Below are 19,661 nucleotides of genomic sequence, written 5' to 3' on the forward strand. Positions count from 1 at the left end.
AAGGCAGTGATTAGTAGGTTCTGTATAACCCTCCAGTTGTTCTGTAAACAACTACATAGGGCCTGTGTATGTTCTACTGTTAATTCTCACAAATGTTGGGATCAACACCGGTTATGAGAGACCCAATCTAAATTGTTCTTGTTCAGCGATGTATTAAGCTATAATAGCCACCAGAGGGAGCTAATCCTGTAGTTGCCTTGCTTTACAATCAGCAAACCCCAAACCCCCATAATTGACCAGGTCCAGGTACAGCAACTGTCAAAACTGGAACCTCCAATTGAAGGGATCAAGTTATAGTGTCAAAGCTGAGAGCAGAGCAGACTTGAATAGCATCAGCAAAAGGGCAGTCAGACTGAATACAGAATCAAAAGAATCAGATATTGGCAAGTTTTACAGTGACCTTAAAATCAGTCTATGATGTTCACTGATGTAGCCTACTAGAATGTGACTTTAAAAGGAGAAAACAATTTGATTAGAAGTGACAAAAGAGTACATGTGAAATCTCAAATTCAAATAGTGTTGACACTTATTAAGATCAATTGCTTCAACTGTAGGATTGTTTTGGGTTAATTCAATAGTGTGAGTAATTAGCAGCAAGATTTTGACATAGCAAATTATAAATTTACACAACTAGCAGTTTAGATTTCAATCTGTTGCATGCACACATTCAGCTCCACTGCCTGTGCCATCGATGACTGCCACATCTGGATTCTTCCTCCTGCAGAGGCACAGAAAAAATGTTACATAAACAGAAAACTTTCCTCTCAGTGCCACTGCAGGGCATCTGTGATGCAAAGGGCACATTCCTGGATGTGTTCATTGGCAAGAATCTCTACATGATGCTCTTGTCTTGTGCAGATCACCCATGTACCAGCAGGCCCTGTATCCACCAGCTGGATACTTCCTTTTAGGAGATGGAGGATACAAATGATTAATGGTAACACTTTGGTAAAGAAGATGGTTATGAATAAACTGATCTGAATTGACTAACATGTTATGTAGTGTGTTTCTTTTGTCAAACATATTACTGCAGTGCATATGTGGAACGCTTTGATTGTAGTTTTAATGCGGTGCGTGCACTCACCACAAGTACAGAGGGGAGTTATGAGTCTGGATTACAATTTGAGTTTACTTTTACTGTGATACTTCATGTTTTACTGTAAATACGTCTAGGAGTTTTTTGTGTACGTTCTAATATGTGAGTTTTACTTTGAATGGAGTATTTCTGGATTGTGGTGATGACAATTTTAATGTAAAGATACAAGGATATGAGAGATGAGGTTTTCAAGGAAGTCATTTTTGTGAAATGGGTGGTAGTCAGTGTTGTGCATGAACAGCGTTCATTGAACATGTTCATATTTTTAGTGAATGCTGAACTGAATGAATCAGTTTACAAATGATGAACGTAGGTGTAAGCCACACAAGTTTTAGCTCACGTTTGCATAATGTCTCCATAGACACGGCCCAGCTTGGCTGGTGCAAGAGGGACAGATGGTACAAACGCATCTACTACTGCTGAAGCCAGTTTGTTTGAGCATTTGAAGCAGTTTTATGAACAAACAGGTGAAGACTCAAACGGATTATATTTACATATGGATTTTAAATCTAACTAATGTCTGTGTCAGTGGTATACAATAATTCATTTATTTGGAAGTGGCAATGATTTGGGCCTGGTAACCTCAAAAAAATATTTTTTGCATTGTGCATGCCTAGTATTTCGTAACAACTCAAACTGGTGGGAGTTCAGTTCGTTATGACAGTTGTAAGAGTGGATAGACCTTTTCCCAAAGGCTATATGTAGCAGGTGGACATTAGGACTAGGACATTTTTGTCAATACACTGTACTACTGTGAAATATTGTGTAGGCTTATTAGTTTACAAAGTAATCTGTACATATCTAAGAAACCGATAGGGTGTCCCATTGGCAATTTTTCCTCCTTCATGCCTGAGATCGGGCATTACACAAACAATGCAACACTGCCATCTAGTGATCACATTTGAAAACTGCAAGACATGTTGAATCAATCAAAAATAATAAACTTGAAAATTGGTAAGTTAATTGATAAAGAGTTAAAATTAAATATCTGATAACATATGTCTTTGACAGAACTGGAAAAGTCTTGCATTGAAGGTTCATATATTGTATTTGTCCCCACTGTGGAAGTTATGAGGTAAGTAATCATTAGATTAGATTAGATTAACTTTATTTATCCCACAACTGGGAAATTCATTTACCACAGCAGAAAAATAAACATCTATAGAATAAACATCTATGGAAATATACAACAAAAATATACCAGCTTGTATTCCCTAGTAAAAAACACTGTTGTTTTGCATATATAGGGAGCAGATGTGCTTAAAGGAGAGACCAGGAGTCAGTTAATGTGTTTTAATGTCTTCTGCAGGAGCAAATAAATGCCAGAAACAGTCCATTACGTCATCCTCCTTTATGCCCCATCCTCACACCCTTCACATACAGTCAGCAAAATATGTTACCAAATTAGACCTACTGAAGGGATACTGGCAGGTGCCCTTTTCACATCGTGCATCTGAGATTTCAGCTTTTGTCACCCCGGACCATTTCCTTCAATACAAAGTGCCTTTTGGGTTAAGGAAGCTCCTGCCAAGTTCCAAAGTCTGATGAATACAGTTATTTATGGTGTCAAAAACTGTGAGGCATACCTGGATGACATTGTCATTTACTCCTCCACCTGCCGCACATGTAGATACTTTACGGGAGATATTTCGCCATTTAGAGGGTGCTACTTTGACTTTGGATACGGCCAAATGTGAGTCAAAGCTGTGGTCACAAATTTGGGAAAGCAGGTGGGGCAAAGGATGGTGCATCCCCTGTCTGAAAAGTCCAGGCCATTCTGGATTATCCTGAGTCAGAGTGCGGAATAGAAAAGCAATGTGTAGCTATTATTGTGGATTCTGTAAAAACATTACTGTTGTAGTTGCGGCACGACTACTACTGACAGTTTAGCTTTACTGATTGGCCGACTTGTAGCCTTATTGGTCAGTTTGTAGCCGTGTTTTGATTGGCCAATTTGTGCCCGCGTTCTAATCGGTCAATTTGTTACTGCGTACTTATTGGTCGATTTTTTGGTTACGTTCCGATTTGTCAATTTGTAGCTTTATTCTGATTGGTTGATTGTGTAGCCATGTTCTTATTGGTCGATTTGTAGATGTTTTCTGCGTAAACTACGAATAGAGAAATGTGAATTTGCAATTCTAAAAACTGTAACTGAAGTAATCTATTTTAGATACTGTAGAAAATATTGTTATACAATAAATCCCACATAGCTACTATGTATGATAAGCCATTCAGATGCATATAGACAAATACATACAGGTTGGAGCTCTGAAAATACCTGTCCATTAACATTTCATGAGTCACATTTAAATTCATGTTGATGTGTGTAGAGGTGCTTCAAGTTAACAGTCAGCAAGGACTCAAATTTATTATTCATAGAATCATCACTCTTTATTCTGGTACATTTTTATGGAAATAAAAATAAAATCAAAATCAAGCAGGTAAACAGAAATATCTGTGCTTCATGTACTTTGCAAAACAAGCTTTCAATCAAAAGCTACAGTCTACAAAAAGCTGTAGACTACAGGTGCACATGTAAGGATAAAAGGGCTTAGTTAACCATATACTAATGCAGCAGCTGGAGCATTAGCTAAGCCCAAAACTTTTTTATGTGATCTCTAATTGTATCTTAAAATATTATCAACACATCAGAAGTAGACTAAACATGCAATAAATGTAGCAGAAATATTACAACACAATCTTTGATAAGAGGCTGTAACTGAAAATTATTTTTTTTAAGTTTGGAGATGCTGCAAATGCAGCAAGAAACTGTAGGTGAACAGTCATACTGAAATATTCAGACCAGAGATGAGTGTTGTAAATAATGGAAATAAAGCTGCTGTTGTGAAAGGCTACAATATGATCAGTTACTGCTGAGCTCTCCTCATTTGCTGCCTTTGTTCTTTTTCATTATGGCTTTAGGTACTGAACCAAAGTCACTGATTGAGCTTTGGATTTAAGTAGTGACAACATATTAAAGATGAACGAGGCATATTTTGATTTTTTGTTTAATTTTTTTTTTTTTACATTACTCATGTAAATAACAGTTTTTTTTTTTTTTTTTCATTTTCAGTTCCGATGACAACTGAAAAGAGTATGTACAACTCACTTTAACGATCTACTATGTCAATTAACCCAACAATTGCACAATGAAATACATTTCAAATTGGTCCTCAAGTCTTAAGTGAAAAAATACGTATTTCATTAAGAAAATAACAACAAAATGTTCCTAGCAAATGGCAAAATAATAAAAAATATAGCTAACAGAGAATTGCACCCCTGGAGATAACATACTGCAGCTTGAGCAGTCATGACCTTTTGGAATCCAACACCTCTGAAGTCTGGCCAAGATACAGGCATATATGTAAAGCTTGTGAATCTCAAACAGCTGTGCAAATTATTCAGAGACAGAAACAAAAAGAAAAAGAAGCAGAGAAGAAGAAAACAACTGAAATACTGAAAGTCAAATCTGGCTTTCTGTAGCAATAAGTAATAGTTGCTCTTTGTTGAAGGCTAGCATAATGTGGCAGATCCTGTAATTATCCTACACATGCTCTATATATTTGTTACAGGTAAGACGAAGGCCATGTATTACTCAGTTATTTACTTCATATGTCCTAAATCAAAAAATATCCCTTTTCTTTTACACAAATTGCACCCTGAGATTTGATAAAACAAGATGTCCTTCAAAAGGTTGACGTTGTGTCCACAACAGTCCACTAGCTCATATATTACAATTTCAATACAAGCCTCATTAATACATTAATGAAATGACTATTGAAAAATGGTGCACCTGTACTAAAGCATAACATCCTACATTTACAGTAAGACTGACATAAGCAAACAGTACATCTATTACTCGCACTGTGAAGATCACACACATTTCCTAGATAATTTCAGAGGACACAGGTGGTCTCACTGCAGCAGCACTGTGGAGTCAAACTGGTTTACCTCTACAGTTTATAGTTTCAAGTATGATATACTTGAAATCATGCTATAATACTGTTACTGTGTGTGCTGCTGTTGGAGGGAGCAGACAGATGAATGTGAATTGGTAGTACAGCATTCTCGCATGTTAGTGCAAATGCATTATACCATAATTGAATCTTCTACACTTCTACACACACTTTGACATCTTCACTCAGATCTCTGAAATTGGTCTACGGCCTCCGGGAACAACACAACAGCATGTACTTGCTCACTTTACTGCCGTTTATTCTGTGCCTGTATCAACTGAAAAGCTGGTGTTTCTCACAATAAGCTGACATTTACAGAATACACTCACCAGGAGACACTGAAGTCACAGAACATTTTAGCATTTACAGGATGTTTCACTTTACAGCAGTGACTAGTCATCTGAAAGATAAAAGATATCAAGACATCCAGAAGGACTCTAAAGTCACCTTGTCTTAGTCAATTGTTATAGACGTGGACTTCAGCATGACATCAAAGACAGCGGGGAGAACATTTTCGTCATGTTTCTGGATATAAAGGACAGGACTGAATGTCCCTTATACAATACAAAACTATAGTGTCTGTGCTCCATGGTATATAGGGGAAAATATTTTAAACCACAGTTAAAATCTGAAGAATCTGAGGCAACATGAGAGAATGAATTTCATCAGTGAGACTGAAAATGCATAATTAGTTTGAGGAACAACAGGCATCATAAAAATGCACTGAAGGTGTTGGTCAGTGGATTCTTACATGTTTAAAATGTCTTAAAGATGTTGCACCTCATCCAAGCCACACGCGTGTGTGTGCGCACGCACTTGCACAAACCTGATGTACTTAAATCTGATGTCTCCTCTTCATTTATGATACCTCTTCACCAGCAATCTTACTTCCTGCCTCACCAAAACCCATTGCACTATCCAAGAGAAATTAAAATTCATGGTGACCTCTAGGTGTGGATCAGAAGTGATGGGTCAATAATCGTATGTATCCTTTCACTTATTTGCCTTTAGCTTCAGCTGGGCAACCTTAGTTTGTCCCAGTTTGGTCTGAATGTCAACAGGCCTTTCAAAAAAGCTGACTATGGCTGGCTCGTTGAGCAGAGAAGCCAAGACCTGCTCGAACGAAAATGACCACTCCACCTCTGAGAGGTCCGGCCCTGCATCGTGACTATTGTGGGAGCTGGAGGTGTCGGAGCTCTCTGGCGTGCTAGAGGCTTCTTCGATTGAAGACTCCTCCGCAGCAGAGGTGCTCGCGAGCTTTGTGGAGTCGGGTGGGCTGCTCGGCTCCTGCAGCCTCCGTCCCACCTCCTCCATCCTCAGGAGTAGGCTGGTCACATGGGCCACAGCTCGATACAGAGCTTCCTCCTCTGGATCGCCATGAAAAATGTTGTACAGCGTCTTGGAGAACTGGATGAACTGAGTCTGAGATGGAGAGAAAAAGCATGTGATGTACTAGATCAGGTCATATAATCGAGACAATGTGAAGATGAATCTTTTTTTTGCCACTTCAGGAACAAAATGGTCTCCCCACTCCACAACATGGATAGAATTACCTGATTAATACGAGGTAGGTCCTTGATGGTTTCCTCTTTCTTAAGTATTTCATTTTGCCATTGTTTCAGGTAGGCCTGCAGGTCCACCTTTCCTCTACCTGTCAGTTTTAACAAGTGTACATTATCACACAAAACTAAGAAAATATAGCAATTTTATTCTAACCATGGGGTGTTTCTAATAAATTTGGATGTAATATTACCTCTCTCAGGGCTTTTCCTTATCACACCATCTTCTGGGAGATCAAACGCTGAAATTTATAAGCAGCATGTGAACAAACTGTATGGTTAAATGCTTCAGAACAATCAATGCAGTCAAGACAGAATTATCACAGAATTTAGGTGGAAAAGGGAAAAGGGAAATTTGAGTTTTAAGGGAAAAGAAAGAGTAAAGAGGCTAACCAGTAAGTCTACTCAAGTGAGAAGAGTCTTCAGTCACTGGAATAAAGTGCTGGATTCTTTGTTCCTTTAAGTGCAAAGGACTACCTGTAAAAGCTGGAAGATACTGTCTGTGAGCACACTGAGATGAAAGATAAAGAGACAGAGGTGACAGAGGATCCACTTGAGTAATGTAGATTCAATTTGTTAGAGAATTTGATGAAAGAAAACACAGATGTGCATATACACCGTGTTATCAGTTTATTAGATACAGTCCAATGCAGTTTCATCTACCAGTGCTGCAATCTTTGTGAAGCTGCTAATGTGAAGTTTTTTTTTCCACCAACATGATATTAGAGTTATATTGTGGTTGTAGTTGTGTGGTGGAGGTGTTATATTGGACTGTGCCGTATTTGAATGTGGTCTAGTCATTTAAATGCATTAGGTGGGCTAATAAACTCATTGTTATGTACAGTATTATTACACAAGTATAAAGACATTCATATATATTCCATGTGAAGAAAATGGAGTATTGTTGTGAAAATAAAATGCATTCCCTTGTAAAATGCTTTCTGCCTATATCATTTTCAGTTCTCACTCCACTACTTTTTGAGATGTACAATACTTCTATGCTCCAACCCCCACCACCTACCGTGTGTGCATGGGTGCATGTTAGTTTTCATGCCTGGATTAAACAATTACCCTCACAAGCCAGCAGTGTTATTATATTTGCGTGATAGCTTCGTGCTGCGTTAGAAGCACAGCCCAGCATTTGCCATGCTGGTTATTCATTTGGTGTGTCTATGTCATGACATCTGTTGATGATACTCAAGATCTCCACATGATAAAACTGATTGTGGTGACTTTTCCTCTATTGTCAGCAACTGCCTAAAATTTCCATCTAAAATCTAAAACATTATTTAAAATCTCATGGGCAGATGAACATGAACTTTACTGAATAATCTGAATTTTCCATAGGACCTTTGTGTGCACCAACACTACACCAAATTATCACCTTTGTACACACAATAACTAATTTCAGTTTACACATAAGATACAGCGTAAGGCAAAAGTCCATCATGTGTAAGGGGGGGGCTGTCCAACCATTTTCTATCCACCCAAAACACACCCACTTCAAACCATGACTAGCTTGATGTGCAGAGCTAAGAAATGAGCCAAAGATTTTATCTAACTCCCTTTTTTCATTTGTTACACAACTATTAGTGTCTTTTCATGTGTACAACCAGTTCCAGCTCTATTAATGTCTTCCATTTTAAATGATATCGCAACAACAGCCCTCTCTATGACAACCGACTTTTCCCTTTATGTCTAACTGTTGTCGTTCGAATCAAGTATACACACTTGATTTCCGACATGTTTGCACAACACGCCTTATGAGTATAAACTGTCCCTTACGCCTCACAGATGTATAATTGTAATAGTGCAATCCAAAGTTAATATCTTCGCTACTATCTATAATTTTCTCAGAATAGGTAAAAACTAAACTAAACATTTCAGACTGTGTGGGGTATTCAGAACACTGCAGCCTTTAGCAGAGCTGTTGCTTTAAGGTGAAGATACAACAACACATGCTGTTGTCCTTATAACCAATCAGGACAAATGTGATGTCACTGAGGACACTCTCCTCTCCAACTGAAGCTGATAAGTGAATACAGCTGCTGGACTGTGTGTTTGGATTGAAAACTTAGAGACTCTTTGCTCTAAATAGCCAATAATTTAATTTCTTTTATCAATGCAGTGTTTGGTTCAAATCCAATGCCTCTGCTTACACACTCATAGACTTTGATGTGGGCTGTCGCGGAGTCCGTGAGTGCTCAGGGCTTCCCTACTGTGAAATCAGCGAGTGTTTGAGGGCTGTGGTTTAATTTTTCAGCACAAAAACCCACCATGTACAGCGTCATGATGTCAAAACAGCAATGACTATGGAATCAGTGTCATTAAAAAAAGGAAAAAATAAACTTGACATGGAAGGGGTCAGCAAGATGACATTTCCCTTTTAATTATGAGCACACTTCCTGCTAACCAGCACTGTGCATGTGTAGGTACTTGTCTTATGATGGCAAGATTTATGACCTCAAAAATGATGATTTGTCCAACCCGTAGGTACAGAATGGCCTCTCAACGCAGAGTTAAAAATCCAACTTTGGGGGGGGGGGCATTGGAGGTCCACGTTTACCATCTTGTTTGGACAATGACACCCAGATGAGACCTGTTCTTGGTGCTGAAGCAATGTGCGCTCTTCCATGAGACATAGAACAAGCTTTTCTGCTTGGTGTTGACTGGCTCGGCACAAAACAAACAGTGACTCAGTACTATTCTGCTGCTAAACTGACAGTTGTAATTTGAGCAGCTCTTCTACATCACAGATCCTCTGGGGAAAACATAGCCCACTGCAAAATGCCCTTACAGCTCCTTACATCCATTGTTGCCATGGCAAAGATCTCTCACCCAGCATGGACTATTCTTGCCCCTGCCCTCAAGCACGCACTGCCACATCATGCAGACAAGAGCAACACGTTCAAGGACAGTTTCTTTCCCCAGGCAATGTGCTCGCTCAACAAATGCTGAATTATGGACTGGATTACTGAAATGACAACTCATACGTTTTCAAGCCATGGAGAAAACAGACTGATGTAACGCTGTCTGACCTTGTGTTTTACTTTAGGCTGCTTCTGTATGTTTGTGTTATTGCTCTCATGTGATGCCGTTAGGTAGAATCTGGAGTTTGAACCTGCAGCGATCTACCATCACTGTCAATATGTTGCGAAGGAAATGGAGGTTGAAGCTGAAGATACACTAACAAAGTTCACCTTTGTAGTTTACAGAGGGTTAAAGCTGACACACGAAAAATGCTAATCACTTCAATAATTATTTTTAAAAGGTAAATTTAGATTAGCTGCTGCTGGTTTTATCCATTGTTCGTCACTCACCTGGTGGCAGGTGCAGCTTGAAGAGGAATTTCAGCTTATTTGTGAAAGATCCACTGTACAAAGTATCTGCAGGAGAGGAAATGTGCAGTTATAGCAGTGGGGATAGTGAGGTTACCAGCTTCGTGAGTGAAGAGCAGAGAACAAGTTAACTTACCGAGGGCACAGCAGAACTCTTTAAAGTTGATGAGGCCATCCTGGTTCTCATCTATCAGGCGAAAGACCCAGAGGGAGAGGGTGCTCTTGGTGGTGCAGAAAGCCCAGGGCTCCATTAGGGCAAAGAGCACACTGAATTGTTGGAAACCCAACTGGTACTGCTCCAAATAGGCCAGGCTGGGGTCATGATGGAGAAGAGCTGGACTCTGTATTTTCCAGTAGCAGCTGAGGAAATGTTGCCTCTGAACAAGGAAAACAAAGAGAAATATGACCTTTCTATTTCTCATTTTTATGACCACTGTCATTTATGCATGATGATATTGAAAGTATTGTATTGTGTTTTTGACTCACTTTGAACAAATTATAAAGCTCATCAAGGTGTGATGCATTGAATCTGACTTCTTGGGACACCACCCGAATCTAGAAAACAGATTTTGAATTAATCCTTAATATCACTGTAACAAAGGTAATTACGCAAATTACTCTAAAATCAATGGCCACTTACAACATTTTGTTTGGTTGTATCCTCCAGTGTCTGGATCACATACAGTTTGTTCCTCTTCCTTGAGCTCTCGACTTCCTCAGAACGGATGTTTCCATATTTCTGTAAAGAAACAAAATGAGTTAGATCAGTCACCACACTGACATCACTGACTGACACTGACACTGGAATATCTCGCAGTACCTCGTAGGCTTCTCGGATCAGATCACTGATGTCTACATTCAAGTGGGATGCTTTATCATTATTGCCCACTGGAGCTTGCTGCACTGTTGGAGGCAATGGACTGTCTTTGTTTGTCACACTGTCAAAGAATCTAAAAAATAAAACATCGGAGATAGACATTAATTCACAGTGATAATGTTTAAAGTATGCTGATCCTGCTTTGTTTGTATTCACACAGACTTGTTGAGGATGGTGACGGCCTCGGCATCATCGTGGCAGCTGATCAGAGCCTCCATGTTGTAGTCCAGCACAGCCAGACCGAGCTGCAGAATTGCTTTTATGCCGTCATAGAAAAAACAGTCCACCACGTTCACAGCGCTCTCTATGGGCAGGACACTGATGAAGAGAGTGAGAAACCAGGACAAGGACACAGATGAGAAGAAACTCAGGTCTGTCATGTGCTCCACCAACTGGGGGAGGTTTTCTCGAATCAGATCCTCGAACACCGCCTGGTCGACCAAAGCACCTGAAGAAAGATGGGCACATTTGAAAGAACAATTTAATTCCTGAAATTATTAAGATTTGATGTCCTAAAATTTCCAGCAGAAACTGTATCAGAATGGCATCCTTTGCTTCCCCTCTCACCAATAATTCGACGGTTAAAGTAATCCGGCAGCATCCTCTCACAAACGGCTACTAAGAGCCAGAAAGCCTCTTCTTCTTTTGCGTAGAGCAGGAGAACTGAGGTGAGAATGTTCATGGCCTGAGCAGGAGAGAGGACACACTTTCAAAACACAGACCATTTCAGTTCTAAGTATAAGATTAACTGCAAAGATGAGGCCAGTATAAAGAGTGTCTACCATTGACATTTGTCAGTGCCTTTTTGAAAATATTTTCAATGGTTTTCTGTGACTTTTTTTTCAAAGCACTTGGCCTTTTTTAAAAATAGCCTCTGCTTTTCAGGGTTGCTGCACAATGTCAAAAAATTGACTAAGACAAGGAGACAGTTGTTACAAGTCTGTACCATAACCATCACCTCATCCGTCATTGTTAAAATTGCAAAAACAAAGGATAATCGCACCTAAAATACCAACAGAAATGAAGTGAATAGAAATATAATTATGAGAAAGTACGGCTTCCTGGTAATTGTGTTTTTGTGTGCAGGTGTTTCATACTCATATTTTTCAGTGATAACAAACCTCTGTAAAGGGAACCATAATTGGCTAATGAATGTCACTGCATTTTACTTGGAGCCTCTTAAAGCTGTCAATCAGGGCTTTCTTGCCTGCCTAAAGAAATCAAAATACCTGGCAGTATCCAATTTTAGGGTTCCTGTAGGCATAGGCAGTAAGGACCCTGCGCAGAGCTGATATTCCTGTGTCACTCTGAAATGCAGGGTGCTCTGGCAGAGAGCGGTGCAAGTCTCTTTCGATTTCATCTGTAGCCAGAGTGCTTGTGCCCAGAGACTGTTCAACCAGCTCAGTGTAATAGCCGGTGTGAGTGGCCATGTCATTCACAGCTCCTACCAAGCAAAACCACAGTCAGTCCAAAAACAGTTGCTGCAGTGATCCCACACCACCATTTTTTACTTAATTATTTATGTTGAGTGAGCACTTGAGTACATAACACTTTTAATCATGCCTTACTTTGTAAACAAATCACTGATGCTGTGTATCACTGACGTATGGATTTGCATAACATGGCAAATTTAATGTTTGATGTATAAATACCTGAAAAAAGCATCCACAGCTCTCCCCTCAAGGCCTCAGGAACACCACGAACAATTAAGTCTCGTGTCTTCCTAGTGAAGAACATACTCGTGCCACGTCCATATTCAGAGAAATGGATATTCCAAGACTGTTCTTTCATCTTCTCTTTCAGCTGTCAAACACACAGATAGCACTGTTACTGTCAATGATCTGCAACACGCTTTATCTTTATTTATGTCCAACACTGAATTAATTGGACACCAACCTGCACACCACCATCCAGCAGTGCAAAGATACAGTATATTCTGGTGCATTACAATTACATCAAGTTAATCGAGTCACATTTTGTCAGTTAATCTGGTGCTTTTTCCACAAAATGCAGCTGAAAACAGACAAATGCTTGATTTGAACAGAACTGTGGTATTTACCATTTTGGGGTCAAGGTTTTCAACGTCCTGGGGGTGGAAAACAGTCATGAGAGCCTCTGTGCTTACAGCCTTGCTGCTGTCTTTCTGTCCCACCATCAGAGTTACATCCTCTGGATTGTCTTCAAAGTGGTTGATGAGTGACTGGCATTCACCTCGTATGGCCTTAGAGATGAGGACAAGATCATGTTTTATTGTCAGAAGCCACTTCAAGAGTAAGAAAAAAGTAAAATCTCATAAATAACACTGCAGCTAAAACATGTTACCTCTGATGAAGCGGAGTGCTGAGGGCTGGGACTAATGCCACACCTGCTACGGATTGTGTTGGCAAGCCGCTGGTAGTCCCGCACCTCAGAGAAACGCAGCGCCCTCTTGCCTCGCACGCACACCGTCAAAGCCCTGCTGCCAGTGTCTGGCTTCTCAACATTAACAACCTGGAAGAAAGCAATGTTGGCAGACCAGACAGACACTTTTGAAGTTTTCTGCTATTCATCAGTATGCAGGGTGCAACTTGAGACTGTGCATAATTGGAAGTGTTTTTATCGATCCAGTAATACAGTCTTTGTGTGACTTCACCTCTCGCATCGGAATGATGACATGGCATTGGCTTCCGTCCTGACTGGCAAAACACAGGTAGTTCTCAGACAGACAGATCTTGCCAAGTGTGTTAAAATGACTGAAGGGCACCCACAGGAAGCTTTCGTGCACCTCTAACAGGTTTTCCTCTTTGGGAAGCCTGAAAAACGTCCGGAACTGCACACTTTTTGCGTGAGCTTCTAGGCCTCTGGGGGCGGAGTAAAGAAGAAATAGTTTCATGAGCAGAACATCACATTGAAGTTTTCTAAGAATATCCTTCAAGCAGAGTCACAATAACCTCTACATTACAGTCTCTATATTGTCCAGTTGTATTTTTATTATAACCCTTAACTTTTTTCTAAATCATAAAGCATGATTCTAACACTTCAATATCAATTCAAATGTTGGCTGGAATGTGTAGTAAAAGTGGTAAAAGGAGACAACTACAATAAGTTGCTCTTCTGTAACCTACCTGAAACTCAGGTGGCAAGTTAAAACAAATAACATTTGACTCAAGTCAGACTTCAAGTTTATTATCCAGCTTCCAGTTGGCAGCCAGCACTAACAGGATCATGTAAAGCTGTTCAGTGTAGCAGACAGACTGTACCTCTTGGTAATTTGCAGGGGGTCAGAGAGGGCTGGCTCTCTCTGGAAGGCCTCTTTGTCAAAAAGGCGCTTGATCGAGTAGTCAGCCAGTTGTTCCATGATAACGAAGGTTTCATTAAGGTGCAGCAGCATGGAGAAGTAGTGATCCTCGCCATGAGCCAAGACATGGATGCTCTCAGTCAGAATAACGTGAGAGGTTTTCTCCAGCCTCCAGATCTCATCCCAGGAGATGACCAGTTTCACTGCAGAGTCATTACGATAAATTAAAATTAAATTGGTGATTAAGGCTCAGAGATGAAAGGACAGTGATAGCGAATTAATAGGTAAATAGGTGTTGTGAGTATTGTACAATTCTGTTCTCATTTTATCCAACAAAGTCCAATTTCTCATTAATTAAAATACCAGAATTTCTCTGTTGTAACAACATATTTAATGATGCCATTACAAAACACTGCTAATATCAAGAAATTCCTAAAACATCACTCGGTGTAACTACTTATTTATTAGCCACACAGTTTTTAAGTCCAGCTCCACTATAATGGCCATCAAAGCCCACTATGGCTGCTTACCACCAATCAACATTATCACGACAAATGACAGCGCATGTCAATAAATGGCAGAGAAATGGCTTACCCTCAGCTCCCAGCAGGTATGAATAGAAGCACAGGAAGTTAGTGCTGAGGTAGAGCCAGCCCTGGCAGGGCACTTTGCCTTTCCAGTAGCTGCATGAGTAATAGGTGACCAGCTTTTCCTCTGGTGGCAGCTCAAACCACTTCTCAAACCTCAAAAGTGCTTCTCGGAACTTCTCAGGATCGTCCTCCAACACCAGGGACATCTTTCCTTCCTCAGCAATAAGACCCTAACACATGAACCATAATGGGTTACTGCAGGGTCATAATGAAACAATGCCACGTGTTCATCAACATTTCTGTAATAATGTCTTTATATGAACAATGGAACAGTTTTTGTAATCATTTTTATATTTACAGCTGGGTGTGCTGTGTGGGCAAAAAGTCAGTTAACTGCAGTTTAAGTAAATGACGGTCAGAGACCAAAGTTTAAAAAGGATTTTGAGGCCAATGCCATATGCAGTATTTTATGGCATTTTAATTACAGCCCTGATGAAAGATTCATATGTTTAATATTTAGCTGTGTCGGATGTTCTGAGCCCCCTGTTAAATAAGGATATTCTTATTGGTCTTACTCTAATCTTGCCCTGTACAAAGCTGGTGATGTCTTCACTGGAGTCAAAAACGGAGAGCGTCCTCATGATGTTCTGCTGCAGCCAATCCCAGTGCTGAACAATCTCCTCTTTGGTGACACCTGACCCAATATCAAGAGTGAGAAAAATTAAACACCTTAGTAAAGGTGGAGCATGCTTTTATTTTGAAAGGAATATCATGTTTGTTTGTTTTTTCTCTGAAGAAAAAGGACTTGTTTTACTGAAATGATGGAAAGGGTCATAAAACAAGTCACAGAAAAACTTTTACTGTTAATTCTCACATTAACTAGTTAGAATACTGGCGTCAATGTGATTCTGTGATGAGTGTTTTTATGCTATTTTAACGTGGCCTATTGAAGTGTTGCCAGAAAAGGATGAAAATACAGTGACATACCACATGCTATTGACCAGTACACTTGTGAGTCTGGTGTGTGGTGAAGAATACGGTAGGGAGCAACTTTGGTTGTGGAGTCCAATACAGTATCCAGAGTTCCCACAAGGAGGCCTGTAACATACAGCACACTGATATTTTAAACCTATCCTGATACACATGACCTTCAATTATGTGACAAATATCAGATTCGGCTCACCACTTGTTCTACCAGTGAGCTGCCAAATAGTAAAGGCTTCAAAAGGAGCTGACACCATTCACATAATTTATGCTCTCATCAGTTTAGAACAACATCACACAGCAGAGGATAGGCTTAAACACATAAAAGATACTTCAGACATAAGAGGCTCTTGTGGAGAAGCCTTCAAGTGCAGTATGGTCTGTACCATCAGGTAGTATTTAACCACCATCATTAAACCAGCCAGACAGCACAAAGGTCCTTTTGTTATCAGCTAGAACACCATCTATTATCATTAATTATCTATTACCTTATGGCTGTCACACTGTGGCACATGGTTAGAAACTGTGAAACTGTGCAATCATTGGTGGTATTACAAGCAGTAGTTTATACTGTCAGGTGGCGGTGGTTTTCAAAGAGCAGTAAGGACTGTCGTGCAATTAGGTTTTTTTTTCAATCAATAACTCATTGAACGATTGAAATTGAGGACCTAAGGGTGCACTTGATGCGGCATAAAGTAAAAGAGAATGCTGTTATTTAACAATTTCTAACAGTTCAGATAGTTATTTTGGATACGCACGACTCTTTCCAATAATTAGGAAAATTAGAGTACAAAATTCAAGTTCAGTTACCGTCCCTCAGGGGCTATTTGACTATAAAGACAATAAAGAAATAGTACAAACAATGAAAAGAGTTACATTTGAAATTAAGATATAAAATCTGTAAGATTTGATAAAACAAAAACAAATCAAATTCATAATTATCCATATGGAGTGATGCAAACTGAGAACTGGTGCTTCTTCCCCAAGACTCATTTGAAAATATCAGTAGGTCTGATAATAATATTGTTGTTACTACTGCTGTTATTACATTTTACATGCTTTTTGTCACTTATATTTATTCACATTCCCAAAGGAAGAAAGCAGGGAAAAGCCATTATGTCAGCTCTACAAAAGATCTGTAGTAGGGCAATTTTTTTTTTCTGAAAAATTTCTTCAGATAACAAGTGAACAAAAACATACTAATAATTAACAGATTAATCAATAATGAAAACAACCGTTAGTTCCAGCCATACCCTGTTGAAACAATAATTTTCTCTCCATGCTAATTACATACCATCTAATTTCATCAAAGCTATAGCATATCCTTATTTACAGTGAGACAGCTCAACTAAGCTTCAGTGTCTCCACAAAGTCGGTGACAAATACACTGCCATTACAAATTCAAGTGTTTTCTTTCTAGCCTCTGGGAGAAAGTGCTGCAAATATCCATAAACTGGATGAACTATCATGTGGCAGAGCAGCAAAAGGTAAAGGGTTGGTTATACTTTTGAAGATGGACTGGTAAGATCAGTATGGCCCTACAACATATATACATCATACATGATTTTGAGTCTGTCAGCTGGTAAATTCACTGCATTTAATTCAGTTGTGACTTGAATCTAAATCTGACACCACAATAAAAGTTTTTAGGCCTTTGTCAATCCTGTAACCAAACCACAGGTAACGGTGCAGTACATTCAGTAGGAAATGAGGTGAACTGTGCAGTGGACAGACATACTGTGATTTCACGTGTGACTTCCTTGTCAACTCAGAGCTTTAACAAACATCAAACAAATAAAATAAGGCAATATGTGGACACCTACACTCAAACAGACTGCAGTGACAACACCGAGAAACCAGCTGTTCACTGCCTAAGCTGACTTGACACTTAGCTTCTACCTGTTGCAAGGAGGATTTTTCTATGTAGACGAATCGGCTACACAGCAGCAGCAGCGGCCGCCCTACAGGCTACACGGCGGACAGCACGTTAGGAAGCAAATGTATGGCGAGTTAACCCGTTCATAACTTGTTTTTTTTATGTGATTTGGTAAAGCCACAGCATCTGTCCTAAGCGTGCGAGGAGGCGATAACATGACCGCTAACGTTACCTGTCAACCCGCCACCACCTTCTCCGTACCCTCGTCTCCGTTGCAGTACGAAATACTCGTTATCCTTCTCGGTGACCCAGAGTTTAAACGCGTTTTTCAGCAGAATCTCTTCAGGTTTGAGCCACATCTTTCAAATGTCATGGAGTTATATATGAAATCCAGCTGTCATGTCACGGTTATCGGTTACGTAGCCCGACATCAAACCCGTGGACATTTGTTTGTGTCCGAATCCCTCCCTTCACACGTCGACAAGAATCGCTGCCAAAGTCGCAAGGAATTGTGGGATTGTAGTTTCTGGCGAGAAGGCGGTCGTAAGAGACTCATTCCCTGAATGGGGGGGGGGGGGGGTTATTGAGTAATTGGTGAAATAATTTCTTCTGTGTTTTCTGATCTTTAATTCATAAATATTTGAATAGACATTAATTCCTTTTTGTAATCAAATCTTTATTGCTGTGTAGGTGCAGCAACACCGTATAGTGGAGCCATATAGTCTACATATATACACAGTGTAGGTCCCCTTACCGAACACTGTGGGCTTTTTTTTTTAAATACTAAAAAAAGAAATCTCTATGTGAACAATGCATGCTGAGTTTTCTCATTTAATTTAAATATTTGGTGATATGTTTTAATTTTGGCCAAAATAATATTTTAAAGAATTTTTCCACTGAACTAATGCCAGATTTTTTTATTTTTTTTTGGAAATTAGGGACACAGGAAGGGCACACAGTATCTAAAGTTTTTAGTGATGACTGAGGAGAACATTCCCTTATCAGCAGTATCTGAGCTCCACTGTCCATAGCTGTCTGTGTCAAATGTACCACCACCACATAAATTAAACATGATTCAATTTAATTTTCCATTTGATTCTTGCCAGCAATTCTAGGGAAACTTGAATAACAAGGAAACTTTATGAAGTTTCTCAAAGTTACCTAGGAAGGCACAGCACAGCACAGACATATTTACAATATGTCTGTGCTGTGCCTATATCATTATCATACATCCCAGGTTAGCAGCTGAGCACTCAAAGTTAAAAAACAGAGTATGTAATTGTCACACAGTAGTGTGGTTCTTTAAAATACCAGCAACCCAAAGGTAATATCTACTGTTAAAAAAACCCATCCACGATGAAGTTTAAAATATTTATTAACAATAAAACGGCAGGCTAGGAAGAGTGAAACAAGCACTCATAAGTGTCCTTTAAAATGGCAATGCCAGAGTCCTATGCTTGTGTTAAATGTTCAGAGAAGATACTGTCCTATTTATCCTGGGAGGTGGAATCCAAGGTGGTCAATATGGCCGCTGGCGTATTTGGCATCCTACTCAGTGTGTCCCCTCACCATACGGACCGCTGCCCCTCCACTCTGCTAAGCCGTTAACTTTCTTTAGCAGGCGTTGAATCAGGTAGCTCAGCCTCGCATCTGGATCATTCACAGCTGCTGCCATCCATTCCTCATCTTGAGCCTTAGCGTCTGGGTGCTTCCTTACCCTCAGGGCGCAGGACGTAAAGTGGGTGGCCCTCCCATAGCTGTGTTACCACCACAAGTGGCTCTGGGGTCCATCTTGGGCTCAGCTTTCCTCTGGCCCTCCTCTAGAAGATGCGAATGAGGAATCGCTCACCTGGAAGTAGGGGTGTCAGCATGAGCCTGTTCTTGCTGTTGAGTGTGTTTCTTTGCCGTCTGGTACGCATGGCTCAAGGCTTTTTGGTGCTGTCCCACCCAGCCTTGTAGGGTGTGGGTCTTCACTGTGGGGCTCAGGCCGGTCACCCAGTAGATGGGGAGTCTCGCATGCCTCCCAAAAACTACATAATGTGGAGTCATCTTTGACATGCTATAGATAGTGTTGTTGTAGGCCTGGAGGAGGGCTGGCAGCTGGTTGG

At 40.0% G+C, this 19,661-nt stretch overlaps 1 protein-coding gene across 2 annotated transcripts; it reads right to left on the reverse strand.

Moving 5' to 3' along the window:
• Positions 1-3,461: 3,461 nt before the first annotated feature.
• Positions 3,462-18,037, reverse strand: tbc1d8b (TBC1 domain family member 8B). 2 transcript variants are annotated; one of them, XM_023404750.2, is made up of 21 exons: positions 17,786-18,037; positions 15,681-15,791; positions 15,269-15,387; positions 14,698-14,923; positions 14,066-14,306; positions 13,459-13,666; positions 13,149-13,316; positions 12,886-13,047; positions 12,479-12,629; positions 12,056-12,270; positions 11,394-11,511; positions 10,989-11,274; positions 10,770-10,899; positions 10,590-10,688; positions 10,436-10,504; positions 10,086-10,326; positions 9,932-9,997; positions 7,005-7,097; positions 6,806-6,853; positions 6,606-6,703; positions 3,462-6,474 (listed from the first exon to the last, which is right to left on the reverse strand). In XM_023404750.2, the coding sequence occupies exons 1-21, from the start codon at positions 17,910-17,912 to the stop codon at positions 6,046-6,048; spliced, it is 3,405 nt and encodes a 1,134-aa protein (XP_023260518.1). In that variant the 5' UTR covers positions 17,913-18,037; the 3' UTR covers positions 3,462-6,045. The 2 variants fall into 2 exon arrangements, with proteins under 2 accessions (XP_023260518.1, XP_023260519.1); XM_023404751.2 differs by lacking the exon at positions 7,005-7,097.
• Between the last annotated feature and the right edge of the window lie 1,624 nt (positions 18,038-19,661).

The sequence above is a fragment of the Seriola lalandi genome, unplaced genomic scaffold (genome assembly GCF_002814215.2).
Source record: "Seriola lalandi dorsalis isolate HSWRI2012SDOR001 ecotype SW California unplaced genomic scaffold, Sedor1 jcf7180002054256, whole genome shotgun sequence".
Lineage (NCBI taxonomy): Eukaryota > Metazoa > Chordata > Actinopteri > Carangiformes > Carangidae > Seriola > Seriola lalandi.

Bases quoted from the DNA above. Each gene is read 5' to 3' on its own strand.
- tbc1d8b (XM_023404750.2), bottom strand. From the start codon at position 17,912: ATGTGGCTCAAACCTGAAGAGATTCTGCTGAAAAACGCGTTTAAACTC. The intron at 13,317-13,458 runs GTGAAGTCACAC...GCTTTCTTCCAG, and splicing joins TCATCATTCCGATGCGAGAG to GTTGTTAATGTTGAGAAGCC. The intron at 6,854-7,004 runs GTTAGCCTCTTT...TATAAATTTCAG, and splicing joins TCACTTGAGTAGACTTACTG to CGTTTGATCTCCCAGAAGAT.